Here is a 23,706-nt window from a genome sequence, read left to right as displayed (position 1 = left end):
CTCACTTGTTGACGGTAAACATTCGCCGGCACGTGTGTGTCAACAGAGCGGCCCCCAGACCCGCCACCGCCGCCATCTCACGAGATTTACTCTACAAATTTATGTGGTAAATTCACACATGCGTAGTCAATTTAATTGGGGTGTAAATGCGCCACAGCCGTCGCTGCTAATTGGGGTTAATGGAGTAATCTGGTGACGGAAAGCAAAGCGCTGAATAACTTCTATGCCTCATTACAATCCAAGGGAGATAACAGTCTAAATCATCCCAATTTATCTATGGCATCCCTCCACGTCACCTCTCCACCTGTCACCTCACTACCCCTGAGTGACACTGCTAGTTACTCATAGGGTCCCCAGGTGTCTACCTATCTCATATCTATCTATCATCTATCTATCTAGTAAAGTTCAAGTCAGCACAGTTTGTCAGACTCCCCAGAGGGAGGGGTGCAGAGCCCCCAAAGGTCCAGATTCAAAAATCAAAAGTTGGTGAGCTTTATTGAACAAGTAGCGACGTTTTGGTGTAGGACACCTTTATCAAGGTAAATTGCCTCCGTCTGATCCCTGGATATGGCTGTCACCACCACGGGCTCCCCATCCCTTATCTTTTAGGCACTCAGGGGTTGCCCCTGGGAGAACCAGTACATCTGCCTCTCCCTCCATATTTCTTGCACACATCACCTGCTGGAGACCTCCCAGGCTGTAGGACAGCCCTCCGGTCCCCATACCAAGCACCATGACCACAGCGCGCCCTAGGCCGCAACCGCCAGCCACTCCGGTAATCTGGGCCCCGGCTGCCTCCAGGCCCCAGGAAAAGGCCCCGGTGGGGGATGTTGCATGTCTATCTCCTATCTATGTATCTCATTTAACTTCTATGGGGAACATTTATCAGAACAGTTTTCTGGCTCTGAAATAATCACAGTGCCTTCAATTATTTCCCCTTTTACCTCAGCGCCACTCCAAGGGGGCACGCAGGGAGTCTGAATGGGTGGCAGAGTGGGCCGATGCAGGGGGTACCTGCTTCATGCCTGTGCACTGCTGGACCTGGCATAGAAGTACCCCGCCAGCGGAAAGCAGCTGCCCACTCCAATTTATCAGGAGCCTCCGGACCAATCCAATGGAAGGCGGGGGCATCATCATACACACATGCGCACTCAGTGCCAGCATATGATAATCGTACATGACTGATAGACCTCACCCATCCTGTATGTAGGACCACTCGGCATTTCAGAATTGCCCCATACAACCGATACAAGAGATTGGTATAATCCTGTGTGAATGACCCCCATAGAGGAGTGGATGACGTGGAGCGCTGTACACACAGCTGTTTCTATGTTTGGGGAAATCATCACAGCGGTCGCCATAATTAAATCTTTCCAGTCGCACAAGCGTGTTATTGTATGTCATTAGTCTCCCTAATACCGCGCCACATATTATCACCTCCACTCACCGCCGCACATCTGTCAGAGACGAGCTACTTTTCCAGATCACTTGTTTGCTTACCGATTTACACTTAAAAACCCGAGGCGCTTATGTTATCATAGATAATCTGCAATGGCGAGACGCTCTGCCAGGGGGGTCACACAGGAGATCATGTGACATGAAAGTCAGGTGATCATGTCCAGGAATCCTCCTCGGGATTCATAGACAGATTCATGGCCCCTCCACCAATACCTTAATATGAGATCTTCGACCGTTTTCTAAACTGTGATCAGAATATATCTGTGACAGCAAGCAGAGTTAGAGCTCACCATCATCATGATCTGTGTTTTGAAAATTGTGCAACTTTTTTGTATCTTTTATGGCCTCCTTAAAGGTGATAAACCAGGGACATTACTTATAGATCCAGGCACCATTACTGTGGTATCTTCTTGTATTTATTATCCACGGCCTCCTCCTTTCTAAAATAAATCAATGCTAATGAGTCTTAAGGGCTCCAGGAGGCATTTCCAGAGCCTTTTTGTTCTTTAACTTTTATACTGTGCCCCCCTCCCCCTGCTATCTCAGCACTTCCCCACTCCCTCTGCCTCCAACAGTTGGAGGGGGAAGTTCTCCTGCACAATGTAACAGCCTGTGAAGTTGCAGCACAGAGGGGCTATGGTAACACCTCCAGGGGGTGGGATTTACACAAGTATACCATGCACCAGCTTAATAAAAAAAACTCTAAAGCTCCTACTTCTCTTCATGCCCCGGTTCTGGTTGATACCTTTGTCTAGGCTGCCAGGAAGTCAGCATTGTAGAGCTTCAGCCATTCGCCGCAGAGCAGGAAGTGATGTCAAAGTGGGTGTGTCAGGTTTTCAACCAATAGTAACGTACAGCTGCAGTTGTGATTATAATTGTTACTACAGTGAAAACCTAAATTTAGGGGACTATATTGCACATATTACAGTAAACTGTGCCTACACCTTCCCGCCGGTCCTGCATTCTGTGGGAAGTCATGTGACGGTAAAGTTCCAATAACAATGGCTTTCTCCGCTGCGTCGCTTCATTTAAGTAGGAAATTGCTACTTCTTTTCTTAAATGTGATGAGAAAATAAATGACCCCCCGCTAATTCTGTATTGATCTCTAATTAATGCCGACCTGCGGGAACAGGCACCGAGGTGAATGAGCTCGGGACAAGTAAGAGGCCCCTCACGTCTCCATTGTTTAGCTTTACGTCCTTCATTGAGATTTACACAGCCGGGGCCACTTCTACATCGTCACGTCGTGTAGTAAATGGTACATGAATGCCGGGGGCGGAGGACTGTGCCAAGGACTTGGTGGCTTCTGGGATTTGTAAATTGCTAAGACGTTTCAGCTAAGATGGTAAAGTGCAGAAATATCCAAGAGGTTTCTGTATCAGCAGGTAAGTAGAAGCCAATTGTGGCCCTAAGATGCTGAAGAGGAGATTATCTACCGGGTCCTGATCTTGGTGTGACTGGCTTGATGTGTCCGGGTCCGGGTTGGCTCGGTCCGGGTGAACAGGCCTCATCTACACCCGTCGGGGCCAGAAAGGGGATACAAGGAGAGGAGGAGGCCGCAATGTAGTGAAGGGTTCTCCCGATATAGGAGTAGCGGTGGATCTCTGGCCAGATGTTGAAGGTGAGGCCCCTGATGTTAGCGGCAGCAGGGTAGGGATCACAATGGTGACAGGGAAGATGAACATAAACTTACAGACAATCCATAGCAGCAACAGGTAACAGACTGAGGTAGAGGTTCCTTCCCGCACGATTCCACAAGGCAGTCGTTGGTTGGATCTGTCAACTGCGAGATTGTCCCAGCCCTGGTCCTGCAGCTTAGAGGATGGAGAGCAGCTTAGGCAGAAATCACGTTCAGGCTCTGCGGAGACAGAGGAAATATATGTAGACTTCCAGCTCTGGGAAATTTCCAAGGTTCCAACCAATGACTGACCTCAGGTGGCAGGAAAGGATAACATAATGCAATTAAAGGTCATGTATAAGGGTGTACTTATCATAGAGGTAGGTTATGTATAAGAGTGTACATACCATAGAGGTAGGTTACGCATAAGGTATACATTCCATAGAGGTAGGTCATGTATAAGGGTGTACATACCATAGAGGTTGGTTATGTATAAGGGTGTACATACCATAGAGGTAGGTTATGTATAAGGGTGTACATATCATAAAGGTTGGTCATGTATAAGAGTGTACATATCATAGAGGTAGGTCATGTATAAGGGTGTACATTCCATAGAGGTAGGTTATGTATAAGGGTGTACATACCATAGAGGTAGGTCATGTATAAGGGTGTACATTCCATAGAGGTAGGTTATGTATAAGGGTGTACATATCATAGAGGTAGGTCATGTATAAGGGTGTACATACCATAGAGGTAGGTCATGTATAAGGGTGTACATACCATAGAGGTTGGTTATGTATAAGGGTGTACATACCATAGAGGTAGGTCATGTATAAGGGTGTACATTCCATAGAGGTAGGTTATGTATAAGGGTGTACATATCATAGAGGTAGGTCATGTATAAGAGTGTGCATACCATAGAGGTAGGTCATGTATAAGGGTGTACATACCATAGAGGTTGGTTATATATAATGGTGTACATACCATAGAGGTTGGTTATGTATAATGGTGTACATATCATAGAGGTAGGTCATGTATAAGGGTGTACATACCATAGAGGTTGGTTATGTATAATGGTGTACATATCATAGAGGTAGGTCATGTATAAGGGTGTACATTCCATAGAGGTAGGTTCAAATAAGGGTATACACACCATAGAGCAGTGGTGGCGAACCTATGGCACGGGTGCCAGAGGTGGCACTCAGAGCCCATTCTGTGGGCACCCGGGCCATCACCCCAGCACACCAGACAGGACAGGAAGAATCTTCCTGCAGTTCCAAGCAACTGAAAAGATGCTGCTTTCAGTCATATTTTGATACTTACTTCGCTATTTGGGACTATAAAAAGAGGGAGAATGAATAGACAGGGCCGAATTATCTTTGGAGGACCTCCTGCTGGCCCCTACAGTTCTACAAATTTTCCATCTTTCTACTGTATTGCTGTCCTCAGGAGGTCATTATGATTGTTGAAGAACAGGAGCAGTAAGTTACTGCTTTAATTTTTGGTTGGCACCTCGCGATAAATAAGGAGGGTGTCTTTTTGGGCACTCGGCCGCTAAAAGGTTTGCCATCACTGCCATAGAGGAAGGTCATGTATAAGAGTGTACATACCATAGAGGTAGGTTATGTTTAAGGGTGTACATTCCATAGAGGTAGGTTGTGTATAAGAGTGTACATATCATAGAGGTTGGTTAAGGATGTACAGACTACAACTCATGAACCCCACTAGATTGTCCACTTGGGGTCCGGCATTCCCTGATAATCTAGCTTCAATCAATCCATGTGGATCCTAGTGCTAATTTTTATGTACAGTACAGTGTATGGCGGTATTATGTATACCTATGTACAGGCCTCGAATACAATATTCAAAAACAAATAACACACATTTGATCACTACAATTAAAATCATTGTATCTCCTGATGTAGAGGTGTAACATTGTATCCCCTGATGTAGAGGTGTAACATTGTATCCCCTGATGCAGAGGTGTAACATTGTATCCCCTGATGTAGAGGTGTAACATTGTATCCCCTGATGCAGAGGTGTAACATTGTATCCCCTGATGTAGAGGTGTAACATTGTATCCCCTGATGCAGAGGTGTAACATTGTATCCCCTGATGTAGAGGTGTAACATTGTATCCCCTGATGTAGAGGTGCAACATTGTATCCCCTGATGCAGAGGTGTAACATTGTATCCCCTGATGTAGAGGTGTAACATTGTATCCCCTGATGTAGAGGTGTAACATTGTATCCCCTGATGCAGAGGTGTAACATTGTATCCCCTGATGTAGAGGTGTAACATTGTATCCCCTGATGTAGAGGTGTAACATTGTATCTCCTGATGTAGATGTGTAACATTGTATCTCCTGATGTAGAGGTGTAACATTGTATCCCCTGATGTAGAGGTGTAACATTGTATCCCCTGATGTAGAGGTGTAACATTGTATCCCCTGATGCAGAGGTGTAACATTGTATCTCCTGATGCAGTGGTGTAACATTGTATCCCCTGATGTAGAGGTGTAACATTGTATCCCCTGATGTAGAGGTGTAACATTGTATCCCCTGATGTAGAGGTGTAACATTGTATCCCCTGATGTAGAGGTGTAACATTGTATCCCCTGATGCAGTGGTGTAACATTGTATCCCCTGATGTAGAGGTGTAACGTTGTATCACCTGATGCAGTGGTGTAACATTGTATCCCCTGATGTAGAGGTGTAACATTGTATCCCCTGATGCAGAGGTGTAACATTGTATCCCCTGATGCAGAGGTGTAACATTGTATCCCCTGATGCAGAGGTGTAACATTGTATCTCCTGATGTAGAGGTGTAACATTGTATCCCCTGATGTAGAGGTGTAACATTGTATCTCCTGATGTAGAGGTGTAACATTGTATCCCCTGATGTAGAGGTGTAACATTGTATCCCCTGATGTAGAGGTGTAACATTGTATCCCCTGATGTAGAGGTGTAACATTGTATCCCCTGATGTAGAGGTGTAACATTGTATCCCCTGATGTAGAGGTGTAACATTGTATCCCCTGATGTAGATGTGTAACATTGTATCTCCTGATGTAGAGGTGTAACATTGTATCCCCTGATGTAGAGGTGTAACATTGTATCCCCTGATGTAGATGTGTAACATTGTATCTCCTGATGTAGAGGTGTAACATGGTATCCCCTGATGCAGAGGTGTAACATTGTATCCCCTGATGTAGAGGTGTAACATTGTATCCCTTGATGTAGAGGTGTAACATTGTATCCCCTGATGTAGAGGTGTAACATTGTATCCCCTGATGTAGAGGTGTAACATTGTATCCCCTGATGCAGTGGTGTAACATTGTATCCCCTGATGTAGAGGTGTAACATTGTATCCCCTGATGCAGTGGTGTAACATTGTATCCCCTGATGTAGAGGTGTAACATTGTATCCCCTGATGTAGAGGTGTAACATTGTATCTCCTGATGTAGAGGTGTAACATTGTATCCCCTGATGTAGAGGTGTAACATTGTATCTCCTGATGTAGAGGTGTAACATTGTATCCCCTGATGTAGAGGTGTAACATTGTATCCCCTGATGTAGAGGTGTAACATTGTATCCCCTGATGTAGAGGTGTAACATTGTATCCCTGGATGCAGAGGTGTAACATTGTATCCCCTGATGCAGAGGTGTAACATTGTATCCCCTGATGTAGAGGTGTAACATTGTATCCCCTGATGTAGAGGTGTAACATTGTATCCCCTGATGCAGAGGTGTAACATTGTATCTCCTGATGCAGTGGTGTAACATTGTATCCCCTGATGTAGAGGTGTAACATTGTATCCCCTGATGTAGATGTGTAACATTGTATCCCCTGATGTAGAGGTGTAACATTGTATCCCCTGATGTAGAGGTGTAACATTGTATCCCCTGATGTAGAGGTGTAACATTGTATCTCCTGATGTAGAGGTGTAACATTGTATCCCCTGATGTAGAGGTGTAACATTGTATCCCCTGATGTAGAGGTGTAACATTGTATCCCCTGATGTAGAGGTGTAACATTGTATCCCTGGATGCAGAGGTGTAACATTGTATCTCCTGATGTAGAGGTGTAACATTGTATCCCCTAATGCAGAGGTGTAACATTGTATCCCCTGATGCAGAGGTGTAACATTGTATCTCCTGATGTGGAGGTGTAACATTGTATCTCCTGATGTAGAGGTGTAACATTGTATCCCCTGATGTAGAGGTGTAACATTGTATCCCCTGATGTAGAGGTGTAACATTGTATCCCCTGATGTAGAGGTGTAACATTGTATCCCCTGATGTAGATGTGTAACATTGTATCTCCTGATGTAGAGGTGTAACATGGTATCCCCTGATGCAGAGGTGTAACATTGTATCCCCTGATGTAGAGGTGTAACATTGTATCCCTTGATGTAGAGGTGTAACATTGTATCCCCTGATGTAGAGGTGTAACATTGTATCCCCTGATGTAGAGGTGTAACATTGTATCCCCTGATGCAGTGGTGTAACATTGTATCCCCTGATGTAGAGGTGTAACATTGTATCCCCTGATGCAGTGGTGTAACATTGTATCCTCTGATGTAGAGGTGTAACATTGTATCTCCTGATGTAGAGGTGTAACATTGTATCTCCTGATGTAGAGGTGTAACATTGTATCCCCTGATGTAGAGGTGTAACATTGTATCTCCTGATGTAGAGGTGTAACATTGTATCCCCTGATGTAGAGGTGTAACATTGTATCCCCTGATGTAGAGGTGTAACATTGTATCCCCTGATGTAGAGGTGTAACATTGTATCCCTGGATGCAGAGGTGTAACATTGTATCCCCTGATGCAGAGGTGTAACATTGTATCCCCTGATGTAGAGGTGTAACATTGTATCCCCTGATGTAGAGGTGTAACATTGTATCCCCTGATGCAGAGGTGTAACATTGTATCTCCTGATGCAGTGGTGTAACATTGTATCCCCTGATGTAGAGGTGTAACATTGTATCCCCTGATGTAGATGTGTAACATTGTATCCCCTGATGATGTAGAGGTGTAACATTGTATCCCCTGATGTAGAGGTGTAACATTGTATCCCCTGATGTAGAGGTGTAACATTGTATCTCCTGATGTAGAGGTGTAACATTGTATCCCCTGATGTAGAGGTGTAACATTGTATCCCCTGATGTAGAGGTGTAACATTGTATCCCCTGATGTAGAGGTGTAACATTGTATCCCTGGATGCAGAGGTGTAACATTGTATCTCCTGATGTAGAGGTGTAACATTGTATCCCCTGATGTAGAGGTGTAACATTGTATCCCCTGATGTAGAGGTGTAACATTGTATCCCCTGATGTAGATGTGTAACATTGTATCTCCTGATGTAGAGGTGTAACATGGTATCCCCTGATGCAGAGGTGTAACATTGTATCCCCTGATGTAGAGGTGTAACATTGTATCCCTTGATGTAGAGGTGTAACATTGTATCCCCTGATGTAGAGGTGTAACATTGTATCCCCTGATGTAGAGGTGTAACATTGTATCCCCTGATGCAGTGGTGTAACATTGTATCCCCTGATGTAGAGGTGTAACATTGTATCCCCTGATGCAGTGGTGTAACATTGTATCCTCTGATGTAGAGGTGTAACATTGTATCTCCTGATGTAGAGGTGTAACATTGTATCTCCTGATGTAGAGGTGTAACATTGTATCCCCTGATGTAGAGGTGTAACATTGTATCTCCTGATGTAGAGGTGTAACATTGTATCCCCTGATGTAGAGGTGTAACATTGTATCCCCTGATGTAGAGGTGTAACATTGTATCCCCTGATGTAGAGGTGTAACATTGTATCCCTGGATGCAGAGGTGTAACATTGTATCCCCTGATGCAGAGGTGTAACATTGTATCCCCTGATGTAGAGGTGTAACATTGTATCCCCTGATGTAGAGGTGTAACATTGTATCCCCTGATGCAGAGGTGTAACATTGTATCTCCTGATGCAGTGGTGTAACATTGTATCCCCTGATGTAGAGGTGTAACATTGTATCCCCTGATGTAGATGTGTAACATTGTATCCCCTGATGATGTAGAGGTGTAACATTGTATCCCCTGATGTAGAGGTGTAACATTGTATCCCCTGATGTAGAGGTGTAACATTGTATCTCCTGATGTAGAGGTGTAACATTGTATCCCCTGATGTAGAGGTGTAACATTGTATCCCCTGATGTAGAGGTGTAACATTGTATCCCCTGATGTAGAGGTGTAACATTGTATCCCTGGATGCAGAGGTGTAACATTGTATCTCCTGATGTAGAGGTGTAACATTGTATCCCCTGATGCAGAGGTGTAACATTGTATCCCCTGATGCAGAGGTGTACCATTGTATCTCCTGATGTGGAGGTGTAACATTGTATCTCCTGATGTAGAGGTGTAACATTGTATCCCCTGATGTAGAGGTGTAACATTGTATCCCCTGATGTAGTGGTGTAACATTGTATCCCCTGATGTAGAGGTGTAACATTGTATCTCCTGATGTAGAGGTGTAACATTGTATCTCCTGATGTAGAGGTGTAACATTGTATCCCCAGATGTAGAGGTGTAACATTGTATCCCCAGATGTAGAGGTGTAACATTGTATCCCCTGATGTAGAGGTGTAACATTGTATCTCCTGATGTAGAGGTGTAACATTGTATCTCCTGATGCAGAGGTGTAACATTGTATCCCCAGATGTAGAGGTGTAACATTGTATCCCCAGATGTAGAGGTGTAACATTGTATCCCCTGATGTAGAGGTGTAACATTGTATCCCCTGATGTAGATGTGTAACATTGTATCTCCTGATGTAGAGGTGTAACATTGTATCCCCAGATGTAGAGGTTTAACATTGTATCCCCAGATGTAGAGGTGTAACATTGTATCCCCAGATGTAGAGGTGTAACATTGTATCTCCTGATGTAGAGGTGTAACATTGTATCCCCTGATGTAGAGGTGTAACATTGTATCCCTTGATGTAGAGGTGTAACATTGTATCCCCTGATGTAGAGGTGTAACATTGTATCTCCTGATGTAGAGGTGTAACATTGTATCCCCTGATGTAGAGGTGTAACATTGTATCCCCTGATGTAGAGGTGTAACATTGTATCTCCTGATGTAGAGGTGTAACATTGTATCCCCTGATGTAGAGGTGTAACATTGTATCCCCTGATGTAGAGGTGTAACATTGTATCTCCTGATGTAGAGGTGTAACATTGTATCCCCTGATGTAGATGTGTAACATTGTATCTCCTGATGTAGAGGTGTAACATTGTATCCCCTGATGTAGAGGTGTAACATTGTATTCCCAGATGTAGAGGTGTAACATTGTATCCCCTGATGTAGATGTGTAACATTGTATCTCCTGATGTAGAGGTGTAACATGGTATCCCCAGATGAAGAGGTGTAACATTGTATCCCTTGATGTAGAGGTGTAACATTGTATCCCCAGATGAAGAGGTGTAACATTGTATCCCTTGATGTAGAGGTGTAACATTGTATCCCCTGGTGTAGAGGTGTAACATTGTATCTCCTGATGTAGAGGTGTAACATTGTATCCCCTGGTGTAGAGGTGTAACCTGAAGCTGGAAATTTTGCACCAGGCTCTCAAAGTGTAATGTAATGTTGAAATGACTATTCTCCCCTCATTGGGAAGAGACACTGTGTAGCCCCTATTGCCCTTGGGCCCAGGGGTGTCCTTTGCACTCTCTCATGTTACACCCCTGACCCCTGACCTCATACCTCTAATGACCTGTGTTCTCCTTCCTTCTAGGATCTAGATTTCTCATTACATCATCGGGAGCCTTGTATATAACAGATGTACAGAACGAGGACGGACTAAACAATTACCGGTGCACCACACGGCACAAGTACACCGGGGAAACGCGGCAGAGCAACAGCGCCAGGCTGACTGTATTAGGTAATGTTATGTCATAGTAGTGTTACCAATGTCATGTTATGTCACCTGCTGCACTGGGGGGAAGACCTCAACCCACCAGGGATAATGATACAGAGAATAATCCAGTCCTGCACTGATGTCTATTTAGTTCAATCAACTCCCAAAGTGGGACATTTCGAGATAACATTTTCCACCTCCCCTATGTCCATATCATGTTCCTCCTTACATGGTCCACAATTTCACTACCAGGAAGGATAAAATCCAAAACATAACAGAGCTGCCTGTGGAGTGTTTCTGGGTCTTTGCTCCTCATCAGTGCAGGACAGGCTGCCCATTAGCAAAATGAGAGGTGTTTAATGTAAGTCTAGCATCAGTACCATTTTTCCTTAGGTAGACGACCAAGCAATGCACCATGGGAAAAAAAACTATGCAGATTAGATCTGTAGTGCCACCTGTTGGAAGTCGCTACTCAAAAAGTCAAGGCCTAACAAGCACCTGCTCTGTACAACGGACCCCAAAACAAGCAACTAGAGATGTCTCTCCATTCATTATACAGAATTATCTGCTGTGGCCCAAAGCATTAGTCCTATTGTGTATTAAAGGGTCGGACATTGACATGTATGTCGAAGATTGACCAATAGGTGGCGCTAGTTATTTCACTTTAAGATCCTGAACGAATGAGGAGAAAGAAAACCCCTTTAAAGGGTCGGGCATTGACTAATAGGATAACAAACACTTGGGGCATTATAGCAAATTGCATTGACACAGCTGCAGAGCTCGTTTCAGTGTATCACAGCCGGGTGAAGCTGAATTGCTGTGCAGCCAAATTTTTACTCCTGTGGGGGGTGGCTCTGTGTGCATTCTGAGGAGGACCTATAGAGGGCGCCCTGTATACTGTAATATCAGGCGCCATTTACATCTATTACGGATTCCCTGGCGCTGAAAAATAAATATATCTATACATAGCAGCAATCGTAATCCTCACTCATAAATATGTGGACGTGGAGAGGATGAGCAACGCTAAATTATTCATATTATTCCTAGTGATTTCCTCACTCATAAATCTAAAGCAATTCTACAAGTAATTGTGCAGGTGGTTAACCCGAATCCCCAGAGCGACAGTCACCCGGAGTAACCCCTCATTCATCTCTATATTCATCAATAGTTCAATGAGTCACCGCATAGTGTAGACGAGGAGGAGACTCCGGTGTATATGATGTGCAGATTATTGTGTATGTGCGGCTCCTTTATATACATAATCTATACAAGAACTGATCCTGAGTTACATCCTGTATTATACCCCAGAGCTGCACTCACTATTCTGCTGCTGGTGCAGTCACTGTGTACATACATGACATTACTTATCCTGTACTGATCCTGAGTTACATCCTGTATTATACCCCAGAGCTGCACTCACTATTCTGTTGCCGGTGCAGTCACTGTGTACATACATGACATTACTTATCCTGTACTGATCCTGAGTTACATCCTGTATTATACCCCAGAGCTGCACTCACTATTCTGCTGGTGCAGTCACTGTGTACATACATGACATTACTTATCCTGTACTGATCCTGAGTTACATCCTGTATTATACTCCAGAGGTGAACTCACTATTCTGCTGCTGGTGCAGTCACTGTGTACATACATGACATCACTTATCCTGTACTGATCCTGAGTTACATCCTGTATTATACTCCAGAGCTGCACTCACTATTCTGCTGCTGGTGCAGTCACTGTGTACATACATGACATTACTTATCCTGTACTGATCCTGAGTTACATCCTGTATTATACTCCAGAGCTGCACTCACTATTCTGCTGCTGGTGCAGTCACTGTGTACATACATGACATTACTTATCCTGTACTGATCCTGAGTTACATCCTGTATTATACCCCAGAGCTGCAATCACTATTCTGCTGCTGGTGCAGTCACTGTGTACATACATGACATTACTTATCCTGTACTGATCCTGAGTTACATCCTGTATTATTATACTCCAGAGCTGCACTCACTATTCTGCTGCTGGTGCAGTCACTGTGTACATACATGACATTACTTATCCTGTACTGATCCTGAGTTACATCCTGTATTATACCCCAGAGCTGCAATCACTATTCTGCTGCTGGTGCAGTCACTGTGTACATACATGACATTACTTATCCTGTACTGATCCTGAGTTACATCCTGTATTATACTCCAGAGCTGCACTCACTATTCTGCTGCTGGTGCAGTCACTGTGTACATACATGACATTACTTATCCTGTACTGATCCTGAGTTACATCCTGTATTATACCCCAGAGCTGCAATCACTATTCTGCTGCTGGTGCAGTCACTGTGTACATACATGACATTACTTATCCTGTACTGATCCTGAGTTACATCCTGTATTATACTCCAGAGCTGCACTCACTATTCTGCTGCTGGTGCAGTCACTGTGTACATACATGACATTACTTATCCTGTACTGATCCTGAGTTACATCCTGTATTATACCCCAGAGCTGCAATCACTATTCTGCTGCTGGTGCAGTCACTGTGTACATACATGACATTACTTATCCTGTACTGATCCTGAGTTACATCCTGTATTATACTCCAGAGCTGCACTCACTATTCTGCTGCTGGTGCAGTCACTGTGTACATACATGACATTACTTATCCTGTACTGATCCTGAGTTACATCCTGTATTATACCCCAGAGCTGCAATCACTATTCTGCTGCTGGTGCAGTCACTGTGTACATACATGACATTACTTATCCTGTACTGATCCTGAGTTACATCCTGTATTATACTCCAGAGCTGCACTCACTATTCTGCTGCTGGTGCAGTCACTGTGTACATACATGACATTACTTATCCTGTACTGATCCTGAGTTACATCCTGTATTATACTCCAGAGGTGAACTCACTATTCTGCTGCTGGTGCAGTCACTGTGTACATACATGACATCACTTATCCTGTACTGATCCTGAGTTACATCCTGTATTATACTCCAGAGCTGCACTCACTATTCTGCTGCTGGTGCAGTCACTGTGTACATACATGACATTACTTATCCTGTACTGATCCTGAGTTACATCCTGTATTATACTCCAGAGCTGCACTCACTATTCTGCTGCTGGTGCAGTCACTGTGTACATACATGACATTACTTATCCTGTACTGATCCTGAGTTACATCCTGTATTATACTCCAGAGGTGAACTCACTATTCTGCTGCTGGTGCAGTCACTGTGTACATACATGACATCACTTATCCTGTACTGATCCTGAGTTACATCCTGTATTATACTCCAGAGCTGCACTCACTATTCTGCTGCTGGTGCAGTCACTGTGTACATACATGACATTACTTATCCTGTACTGATCCTGAGTTACATCCTGTATTATACTCCAGAGCTGCACTCACTATTCTGCTGCTGGTGCAGTCACTGTGTACATACATGACATTACTTATCCTGTACTGATCCTGAGTTACATCCTGTATTATACCCCAGAGCTGCAATCACTATTCTGCTGCTGGTGCAGTCACTGTGTACATACATGACATTACTTATCCTGTACTGATCCTGAGTTACATCCTGTATTATTATACTCCAGAGCTGCACTCACTATTCTCCTGCTGGTGCAGTCACTGTGTACATACATGACATTACTTATCCTGTACTGATCCTGAGTTACATCCTGTATTATACCCCAGAGCTGCAATCACTATTCTGCTGCTGGTGCAGTCACTGTGTACATACATGACGTTACTTATCCTGTACTGATCCTGAGTTACATCCTGTATTATACTCCAGAGCTGCACTCACTATTCTGCTGCTGGTGCAGTCACTGTGTACATACATGACATTACTTATCCTGTACTGACCCTGAGTTACATCCTGTATTATACCCCAGAGCTGCACTCACTATTCTACTGCTGGTGCAGTCACTGTGTACATACATGACATTACTTATCCTGTACTGATCCTGAGTTACATCCTGTATTATACTCCAGAGCTGCACTCACTATTCTGCTGCTGGTGCAGTCACTGTGTACATACATGACATTACTTATCCTGTACTCATCCTGAGTTACATCCTGTATTATACCCCAGAGCTGCACTCACTATTCTGCTGCTGGTGCAGTCACTGTGTACATACATGACATTACTTATCCTGTACTGATCCTGAGTTACATCCTGTATTATACTCCAGCGCTGCACTCACTATTCTGCTGGTGGTGCACTCACTATTCTCATTTTATTGCATTTTCTTCCTTGCAGATCAAGTGAATTCATCCCCAACCATTATAGATAAGTTTGAGCACCTCACCGTCATGGCAGGACACAGAGTGGAGCTTCCATGTAAGGCCTCTGGCTACCCCATCCCTAGCACCCGCTGGCTGAAGGACAACGTTCAGCTGGAAATGGACAGTAGGTACCGGAATACGGTGGTCGGTTTGCTAATTGAGAACACGCGGCCTTCAGACTCCGGGACTTACGTGTGTGAGGTCTGGAACGCCTATGGCAACGCTGAGGTGATCGGATCGCTCTACGTAAAACGTGAGTAACGTGTTTCTACTATCAGTGTATTTGTCTTGAGAAACTGATAACAGCATCAATGATAACCGCCCCAAATTACCAGAAGAGACTCTAATTTTTAGAAATAGTCCAGAAAACTGTCGTCAATAATTATAGAGTCCAGTCTGTGGGCTGTCGCTGTTCCTCAGAGGTGGGATTTAAATTTCCGAATTTTCCAACTGTATAGATGACCACAAGATAGGACCAGCTCCTTCTGCAGGACCTTAGCCCATTCATTCCAGTACCCCACACATATGGGCATTGGTACTACATTCTAGGGAGCCACGAAATTCTAATGTGTGATGTGGCCCCACCGTTATACAGCTTCAGAGGGTCCCTCAGGGGCCGACCATCACCAACCACTCATTAGAGGTGAATTATCGATAATGGGGAATCAGGAAGTTCCATTCTATAGGTGGTAGGTCCTAGGGATCTGCAGTCCCCAGGTCAGCGGTAGGACCCGCTGCTTTCGGACATTTATTCCTACTGTGTTGTATCTCCTATAAGAGGCAAAGGATTTAATATGTTTCTACTCCTTGTACACAGGATTTACATGTCAGCCATGTGCAGGGGAGGCTCCAAGAAACCTCTGACATTTGTAACTATTGTTATGGAATCCTGTTGATTCTGCAACATTTTTACTACAATGTTGCACAGGTGACAAAAGACCTGAATGTGACAGCAGAGGTGCAGGACCTTTGGTGATATCATAGTCACATGAATGAGGTCCTTGTCCTCCGGTGCGCTGCTATCAGCTGTGATGGGAGGTATTGAAGCAACTCAGAGGCTCAAGGAGAGGTTTATTAAGATGAAGGGGGACCATGTGCTGCATAGGAGACAATTGTGTTATGTGACCCCATAATTTCATTGCACACCTGCATAGAGAAAAGCTCCCCCAGATGCATTGGTGTAACTAGAAGCTGGTGGGCCCCAGTGCAAAGTCTGTGCCAGGCCCCCGACTATAATGTATGGTTTATAGTAATAGTCTTCTCATATGGCAAAGTGACACCATAAGGGCCCCCTAAACCTCTTGGGCCCAGGTGAGATCGCTACCTCTGCACCCCCTCAAGTTACGCCCCTGCCCAGATGTAGGTCCTTCAAGTCCTCAAACCTACAGTGTTGATCCAGAGGAAGGCTAAGTACCCTTAAATTGGCAAATAGTGGGGGTAATAATTCCTTCCTTAATCCTTGGATCCAGTTCCAATAACAGGTGATATTTTATTGGGGTTGTTCAGAAAATGATTTAACTCTATGTATTTGTGAGGCTCATACTCTCCCGGATACTTATGCTTCTGTTCATCTGCAGCGCCAATCCATTACCGCTGTCCTCTTTTTGTATACAAGAGACGGTGATGTTATATATACTGTGCACTCCCACCACTACAGCCTACCACTGCTGCTGTAACGGGCACCACATCACAGCAACTGACTACAAACACGAGTGACACTCATCATAATTTTTATAGCCCCTTCCATCCAGATCCATGATAAACCAGGGACATTACTCATAGATCCAGGCACCGGGACTGTGGTATCTTCTTATATGTGTTATCCGTGGCTTCCTTCTAATATCAACTTTTGAAATTATTCTAAAGAGTCAGAAGGAACCCCTCAGTGTTGTAGATTTACAGACTGGTACACTGTGCAGAAGCACTATCCCACTGTGTGAGATTACATCAGGCAGGGGATGGGAAAGTGCTGAGGGGGGGAGGCAGTGTAGCAATCTGTGAAGCTACAACACGGGCGGGCTCTGGTCACATACTCAAAGCACTTTTCGTTAATTAGCATAATATTAAAAGTTGATTTTAGAAGGAAGGAGGCCATGGATAACATATATAAGAAGATACCACAGTCCCGGTGCCCGGATCTATGAGTAATGTCCCTGGTTTATCAGGACGGATTGTAATGGTAGATTCCCTTTAAGAAGCACATCCTGGCTACCAACAATTAAACTGCAATACCATACATATCCTGTGGACAGCTGTGGAGCTATTTTCCAAAATGTGATATTTATATATATAAAGCTATGAAAAAAACAGATACATGAAATTCTTTAGCTTTTACATTTTGGATACAGCTTAACACACCATATATTCTAGTCCACAGTCCCCGGTGCGGCCTTTACTATCTTTAGGGAATTCCAGGCCGGTTACCAGAATCTTGCTGGGGGTTTCCCAGTAGTGGCCGATGATATTTTCTGTACTAAAATGTCCTAGGGTCAAAATCTGCAAAGAGTTTGTATGTGTATATGTTCTCTCTGTGTTTGCGTGGATTTCCTCCGGGTCCTCCGGTTTCCTCCCGCACTCCAAAACATACTGGAAGGTGATTATATTGTGAGCCCCATTTGTCATGCTTTGTGCAGCGCTGCGTAATCTGTGTGCGCTATATAAAGAATTATTATTACTGTATTATTATAAAAAGAATAAATCTATAATAAAATGTGAGGATAAGTAACTTTCTGCTCGCTGACTCTGGCGCGGGTGCGCAGCAACACGTTAACAGTTCCACTTCACCGCTACAAAAAGAAGTTGTATCAGTTTTTCCCACGGACGAGTTGACGTTATTTGCGTGGCGAAAATAATACATAAAAAAAAAATGACATAAAATAAAAAACAACACAAAAGTCTTATTACGGAAACGCGATTGTTCTGCATTGGAGCACATGACCGCGCTGACTGACGGCCTAAGTAGTACTTAAAAGGGAAATAAAAGGCGTCAGCCAGCGGGTACCGCCATCTGCTGAAGAGCGATAATCGTCTACAGATGTGTTTTCAATTATCCAAATTGAGTGACATTAACAGATGCAATAAAACCCAACCGGTTCTGCACGGGTGTCTGTGTATCAGACGGAAACAGAGCGGCGCGCATTAAAGGGATAACGCACCTTATTTCATATCCAAAACTTCTGAGCGTTATAGACATGAGAAGCATCCGAAATACTGGGACTGCAGATACTTATTATGTACAGCAACAAGGATTGTAATTATTTATCAAAAGACTAAGAAGCACAGACATAGGAGGCAGTATTATAGTACAGGCGGTCCCCTGCTTAAGGACACCCGACTTACAGACGACCCATACTTAAAGACGGACCCCTCTACCCACTGTGACCTCCGGTGAAGCTCTCTGAAAGCTTTAGTATAGTTCCAGGCTGCAATGTAATGAAGTTTTATTGGTAATCCTTGGTCCCATTACAGAAAAAAAATTTGAAACTCCAATTGTCACCGGGGAATTTTTTATTTTCTTTGTCTGGATCTACAATTATAAAATATACAGTTTTGACTTCAAATTCAACTTAAGAACAAACCAATGGACCCCATCTTGTACGTAACCCAGGGACTGCCTGTAGTTATATCCTTGTACATAGGAGGCAGGATTATAGTAGTTATATCCTTGTACATAGGGGGCAGTATTATAGTAGTTATATTCCTTTACATAGGGGGCAGTATTATAGTAGTTATATTCCTGTACATAGGGGGCAGTATTATAGTAGTTATATTCCTGTACATAGGGGGCAGTATTATAGTAGTTATATTCTTGTGCATAGGGGACAGTATTATAGTAGTTATATTCTTGTACATAGGGGGCAGTATTATAGTAGTTATATTCTTGTACATAGGGGCAGTATTATAGTAGTTATATTCTTGTACATAGGGGGCAGTATTATAGTAGTTATATCCCTGTACATAGGGGGCAGTATTATAGTAGTTATATTCTTATACATAGGGGGCAGTATTATAGTAGTTATATCCCTGTACATAGGGGGCAGTATTATAGTAGTTATATTCTTGTACATAGGGGGCAGTATTATAGTAGTTATATCCCTGTACATAGGGGGCAGTATTATATTAGTTATATTCCTGTACATAGGGGGCAGTATTATAGTAGTTATATTCATGTACATAGGGGACAGTATTATAGTAGTTATATTCCTGTACATAGGGGGCAGTATTATAGTTGTTATATTCTTGTACCTAGGGGGCAGTATTATAGTAGTTATATTCTTGTACATAGGGGGCTGTATTATAGTAGTTATATTCCTGTACATAGGGGGCAGTATTATAGTAGTTATATTCCTGTACATAGGGGGCAGTATTATAGTAGTTATATTCCTGTACATAGGGGGCAGTATTATAGTAGTTATATTCTTGTACATAGGGGGCAGTATTATAGTAGTTATATTCCTGTACATAGGGGGCAGTATTATAGCAGTTATATTCTTGTACATAGGGGGCAGTATTATGGTAGTTATATTCTTGTGCATAGGGGGCAGTATTATAGTAGTTATATTCTTGTACATAGGGGGCAGTATTATAGTAGTTATATTCTTGTACATAGGGGGCAGTATTATAGTAGTTATATTCTTGTACATAGGGGCAGTATGATAGTAGTTATATTCTTGTACATAGGGGGCAGTATGATAGTAGTTATATTCTTGTACATAGGGGGCAGTATTATAGTAGTTATATTCTTGTACATAGGGGGCAGTATTATTGCAGTTATATTCTTGTACATAGGAGGCAGTATTATAGTAGTTATATTCCTGTACATAGGGGGTAGTATTATAGTAGTTATATTCTTGTACATAGGGGGCAGTATTATAGTAGTTATATTCTTGTACATAGGGGGCAGTATTATAGTAGTTATATTCCTGTACATAGGGGGTAGTATTATAGTAGTTATATTCTTGTACATAGGGGGCAGTATTATAGTAGTTATATTCTTGTAAATAGAGGGCAGTATTATAGTAGTTATATTCCTGTACATAGGAGGCAGTATTATAGTAGTTATATTCTTGTACATAGGGGGCAGTATTATAGTAGTTATATTCTTGTACATAGGGGGCAGTATTATAGCAGTTATATTCTTGTACATAGGGGGCAGTATTATAGCAGTTATATTCTTGTACATAGGGGGCAGTATTATAGTAGTTATATTCCTGTACATAGGGGGCAGTATTATAGTAGTTATATTCCTGTACATAGGGGGCAGTATTATAGTAGTTATATTCTTATACATAGGGGGCAGTATTATAGTAGTTATATTCATGTACATAGGGGGCAGTATTATAGTAGTTATATTCATGTACATAGGGGGCAGTATTATAGTAGTTATATTCTTGTACATAGGGGGCAGTATTATAGTAGTTATATTCCTGTACATAGGGGGCAGTATTATAGTAGTTATATTCTTATACATAGGGGGCAGTATTATAGTAGTTATATTCTTGTACATAGGGGGTGGTAATGTAATTGTTGTTTGTATTCTCCTAATTATTTTTGGTATAACACACAAGGAATGTTAATCTAAATAAAAAAAACTGATTAAAACATAATTTCCTTCCTTCATCTTGATAACAGGATTTTCCTTGGTCTTGTCTGATAATTTTGTTGCCTTCGCCTCTTGGTCCCGTGATAATGTAATTTGTATTTCTATTTTGGCAGAACCCCTTAAGGTGACAATCAGTCCAAGGAAAGTGAAGACCAGCGTCGGAAGTCAGGTGACATTATCATGTAGTCTGTCCGGGACAGATGACCCTGACATCACCTGGTACAGGAATGGGGATATCATCAACGCTGGGAGCAATGTTAGAATCACAGGAATCAACAGGGAAACCCTCATCATGGACGCCATGGCAAAAAGTGACAACGGCGCCTATCAGTGCTTCATACGGAAAGACCGGATGTCCGCCCAGGATTATGTGCTGGTGGTGCTGGAAGGTACAATATCACCATAATTATTAATATACTGTGTATAGGTAAGGAATTGACAAAAGGTCACGAAAAATTACCCTTTTTACATTGAGCAGTTTTGGGTCTTCCTTTTTAGGACCATACGTAAAAACCTTACCTAATCTTCCAGACCTCTACTCACTATTCTGCTGATGCAGTCACTGTGTACATACATGACATTACTTATCCTGTACTGATGCTGAGTTACATCCTGTATTATACCCCAGAGCTGCACTCACTATTCTGCTGCTGGTGCAGTCACTGTGTACATACATGACATTACTTATCCTGTACTGATGCTGAGTTACATCCTGTATTATACCCCAGAGCTGCACTCACTATTCTGCTGCTGGTGCAGTCACTGTGTACATACATGACATTACTTATCCTGTACTGATCCTGAGTTACATCCTGTATTATACCCCAGAGCTGCACTCACTATTCTGCTGCTGATGCAGTCACTGTGTACATACATGACATTACTTATCCTGTACTGATCCTGAGTTACATCCTGTATTATACCCCAGAGCTGCACTCACTATTCTGCTGCTGGTGCAGTCACTGTGTACATACATGACATTACTTATCCTGTACTGATCCTGAGTTACATCCTGTATTATACCCCAGAGCTGCACTCACTATTCTGCTGCTGGTGCAGTCACTGTGTACATACATGACATTACTTATCCTGTACTGATCCTGAGTTACATCCTGTATTATACCCCAGAGCTGCACTCACTATTCTGCTGCTGGTGCAGTCACTGTGTACATACATGACATTACTTATCCTGTACTGATCCTGAGTTACATCCTGTATTATACCCCAGAGCTGCACTCACTATTCTGCTGCTGGTGCAGTCACTGTGTACATACGTGACATTACTTATCCTGTACTGATCCTGAGTTACATCCTGTATCATACTCCAGACCTGCACTCACTATTCTGCTGGTGGTGCAGTCACTGTGTATATACATGACATTACTTACCCTGTACTGATCCTGAGTTACATCCTGTATTATACCCCAGAGCTGCACTCACTATTCTGCTGCTGGTGCAGTCACTGTGTACATACATGACATTACTTATCCTGTACTGATTCTGAGTTACATCCTGTAAATCTTTTATTTTATATAAAAGTGAAAAACATTACAATAATAAACATAAATAAAGCCATAACTTCTGGCAAAAGAATTACAAAAGAACAAATATAAACGAAAATAAACTTACAAAACCTCCTGGCCCAGCCACACACACACCACACACACAGCATGAAAACAAACAAAACCTTCACCCAATCCCACCACCTAAATTTTTTTTTTTTTTAATATCAAAATACACAGCAAAATACACATAAATAAATAAACACAGAAATAACAATGAATATAACGGAAATAACATTAATAACATAAAATAACATAAAATATAACTAACTAAATCCCACGCCCATCACCCTCCCCCCCCAGACACTGGTCTAACGTCCAAAGTTCGCGTTATATAGTCCAGACCAGTGCCCAGGATCGTACAGTCCAAGTCCCGTCCACCCCCCTCCCAACCTAACACCCTAACACCAACACCCCAAAACCAACCAATCTATATACACACAAGAACTATAACTACATATAACTATATACACTGTACATAAGATACAAACACATTAAACATATCAACATATATCAAAACCACATAAAGCCCAGGTTCGGCGCCTGCAAGCCCCTACATCACTACATGCTCAGATACAAAACAAAAATCTACAGTGTCAGCTTCAGCCCAACACCAGGAGAGGAGATGACAGACTAAGGGACACTAAAGGAGAACCCCCTCCAAAGGAGAGAGGCCCTCCCCGTGCCCAGCCTCTCATACTCCAGAGAGCGCACCTTCACCAGGTCACCCACAATGTTCCTAACCACCTCATCCACCGGGAGGATTTTACGCTGCGTCGATACTAAACACCGTGCGTTCCACGTGTGGTACCTGACCACTAGACTGACTAGGAATAACGTGCAGCGGTCCCGGCCACCCAGGCCTCTGAATGCTCCATAGGCCCACTCCGCATAGGAGAGACCGGCCAACCAGGGCCAATGGATGGAAGCGCCCACCCGGTTGTACACCTCTGTGTTAAAGGGGCACTGAAGCAGGAAGTGGTCCATGCTCTCCAGCAGACCACCGCACTCCTCCCGGGGACAACCCCTTTCCTCAGAGCTCCTACACTTCAGATTGTCCCTCACACACAGCTTTCCATGGAAGCAGCGCCAAGTCACGTCCCAAAACTTCAAGGGGATCCTGATGGAATTCAATAAACTCAAACCCACCCCCAGATCCCGACTTGGGCAATCCCTGAGGGCCAGAGGCTTCTGGAAATGGGTCAACAGAACCCTCTTGTCAAGGAGTTTCCTCGACATGGTCCTGAT

General features: G+C 43.2%; 1 protein-coding gene across 5 annotated transcripts in view; it reads left to right on the top strand.

Moving 5' to 3' along the window:
* DSCAM (DS cell adhesion molecule) overlaps positions 1-23,706 on the top strand; it is a 336,141-nt gene that overhangs the window by 109,477 nt on the left and 202,958 nt on the right. For all 5 annotated transcript variants that reach the window (XM_072138796.1, XM_072138794.1, XM_072138795.1 and 2 more), the window contains exons 4-6: positions 10,867-11,013; positions 15,269-15,547; positions 21,010-21,285. In XM_072138796.1, the coding sequence (XP_071994897.1) occupies positions 10,867-11,013; positions 15,269-15,547; positions 21,010-21,285 (702 nt within the window). The remainder of the gene's footprint in view (positions 1-10,866; positions 11,014-15,268; positions 15,548-21,009; positions 21,286-23,706) is intronic.

Source organism: Engystomops pustulosus, chromosome 2, assembly GCF_040894005.1.
Source record: "Engystomops pustulosus chromosome 2, aEngPut4.maternal, whole genome shotgun sequence".
In the NCBI taxonomy this organism is placed as follows: Eukaryota; Metazoa; Chordata; class Amphibia; order Anura; family Leptodactylidae; genus Engystomops; species Engystomops pustulosus.
This window is presented reverse-complemented; position numbering and strand designations above follow the sequence as displayed.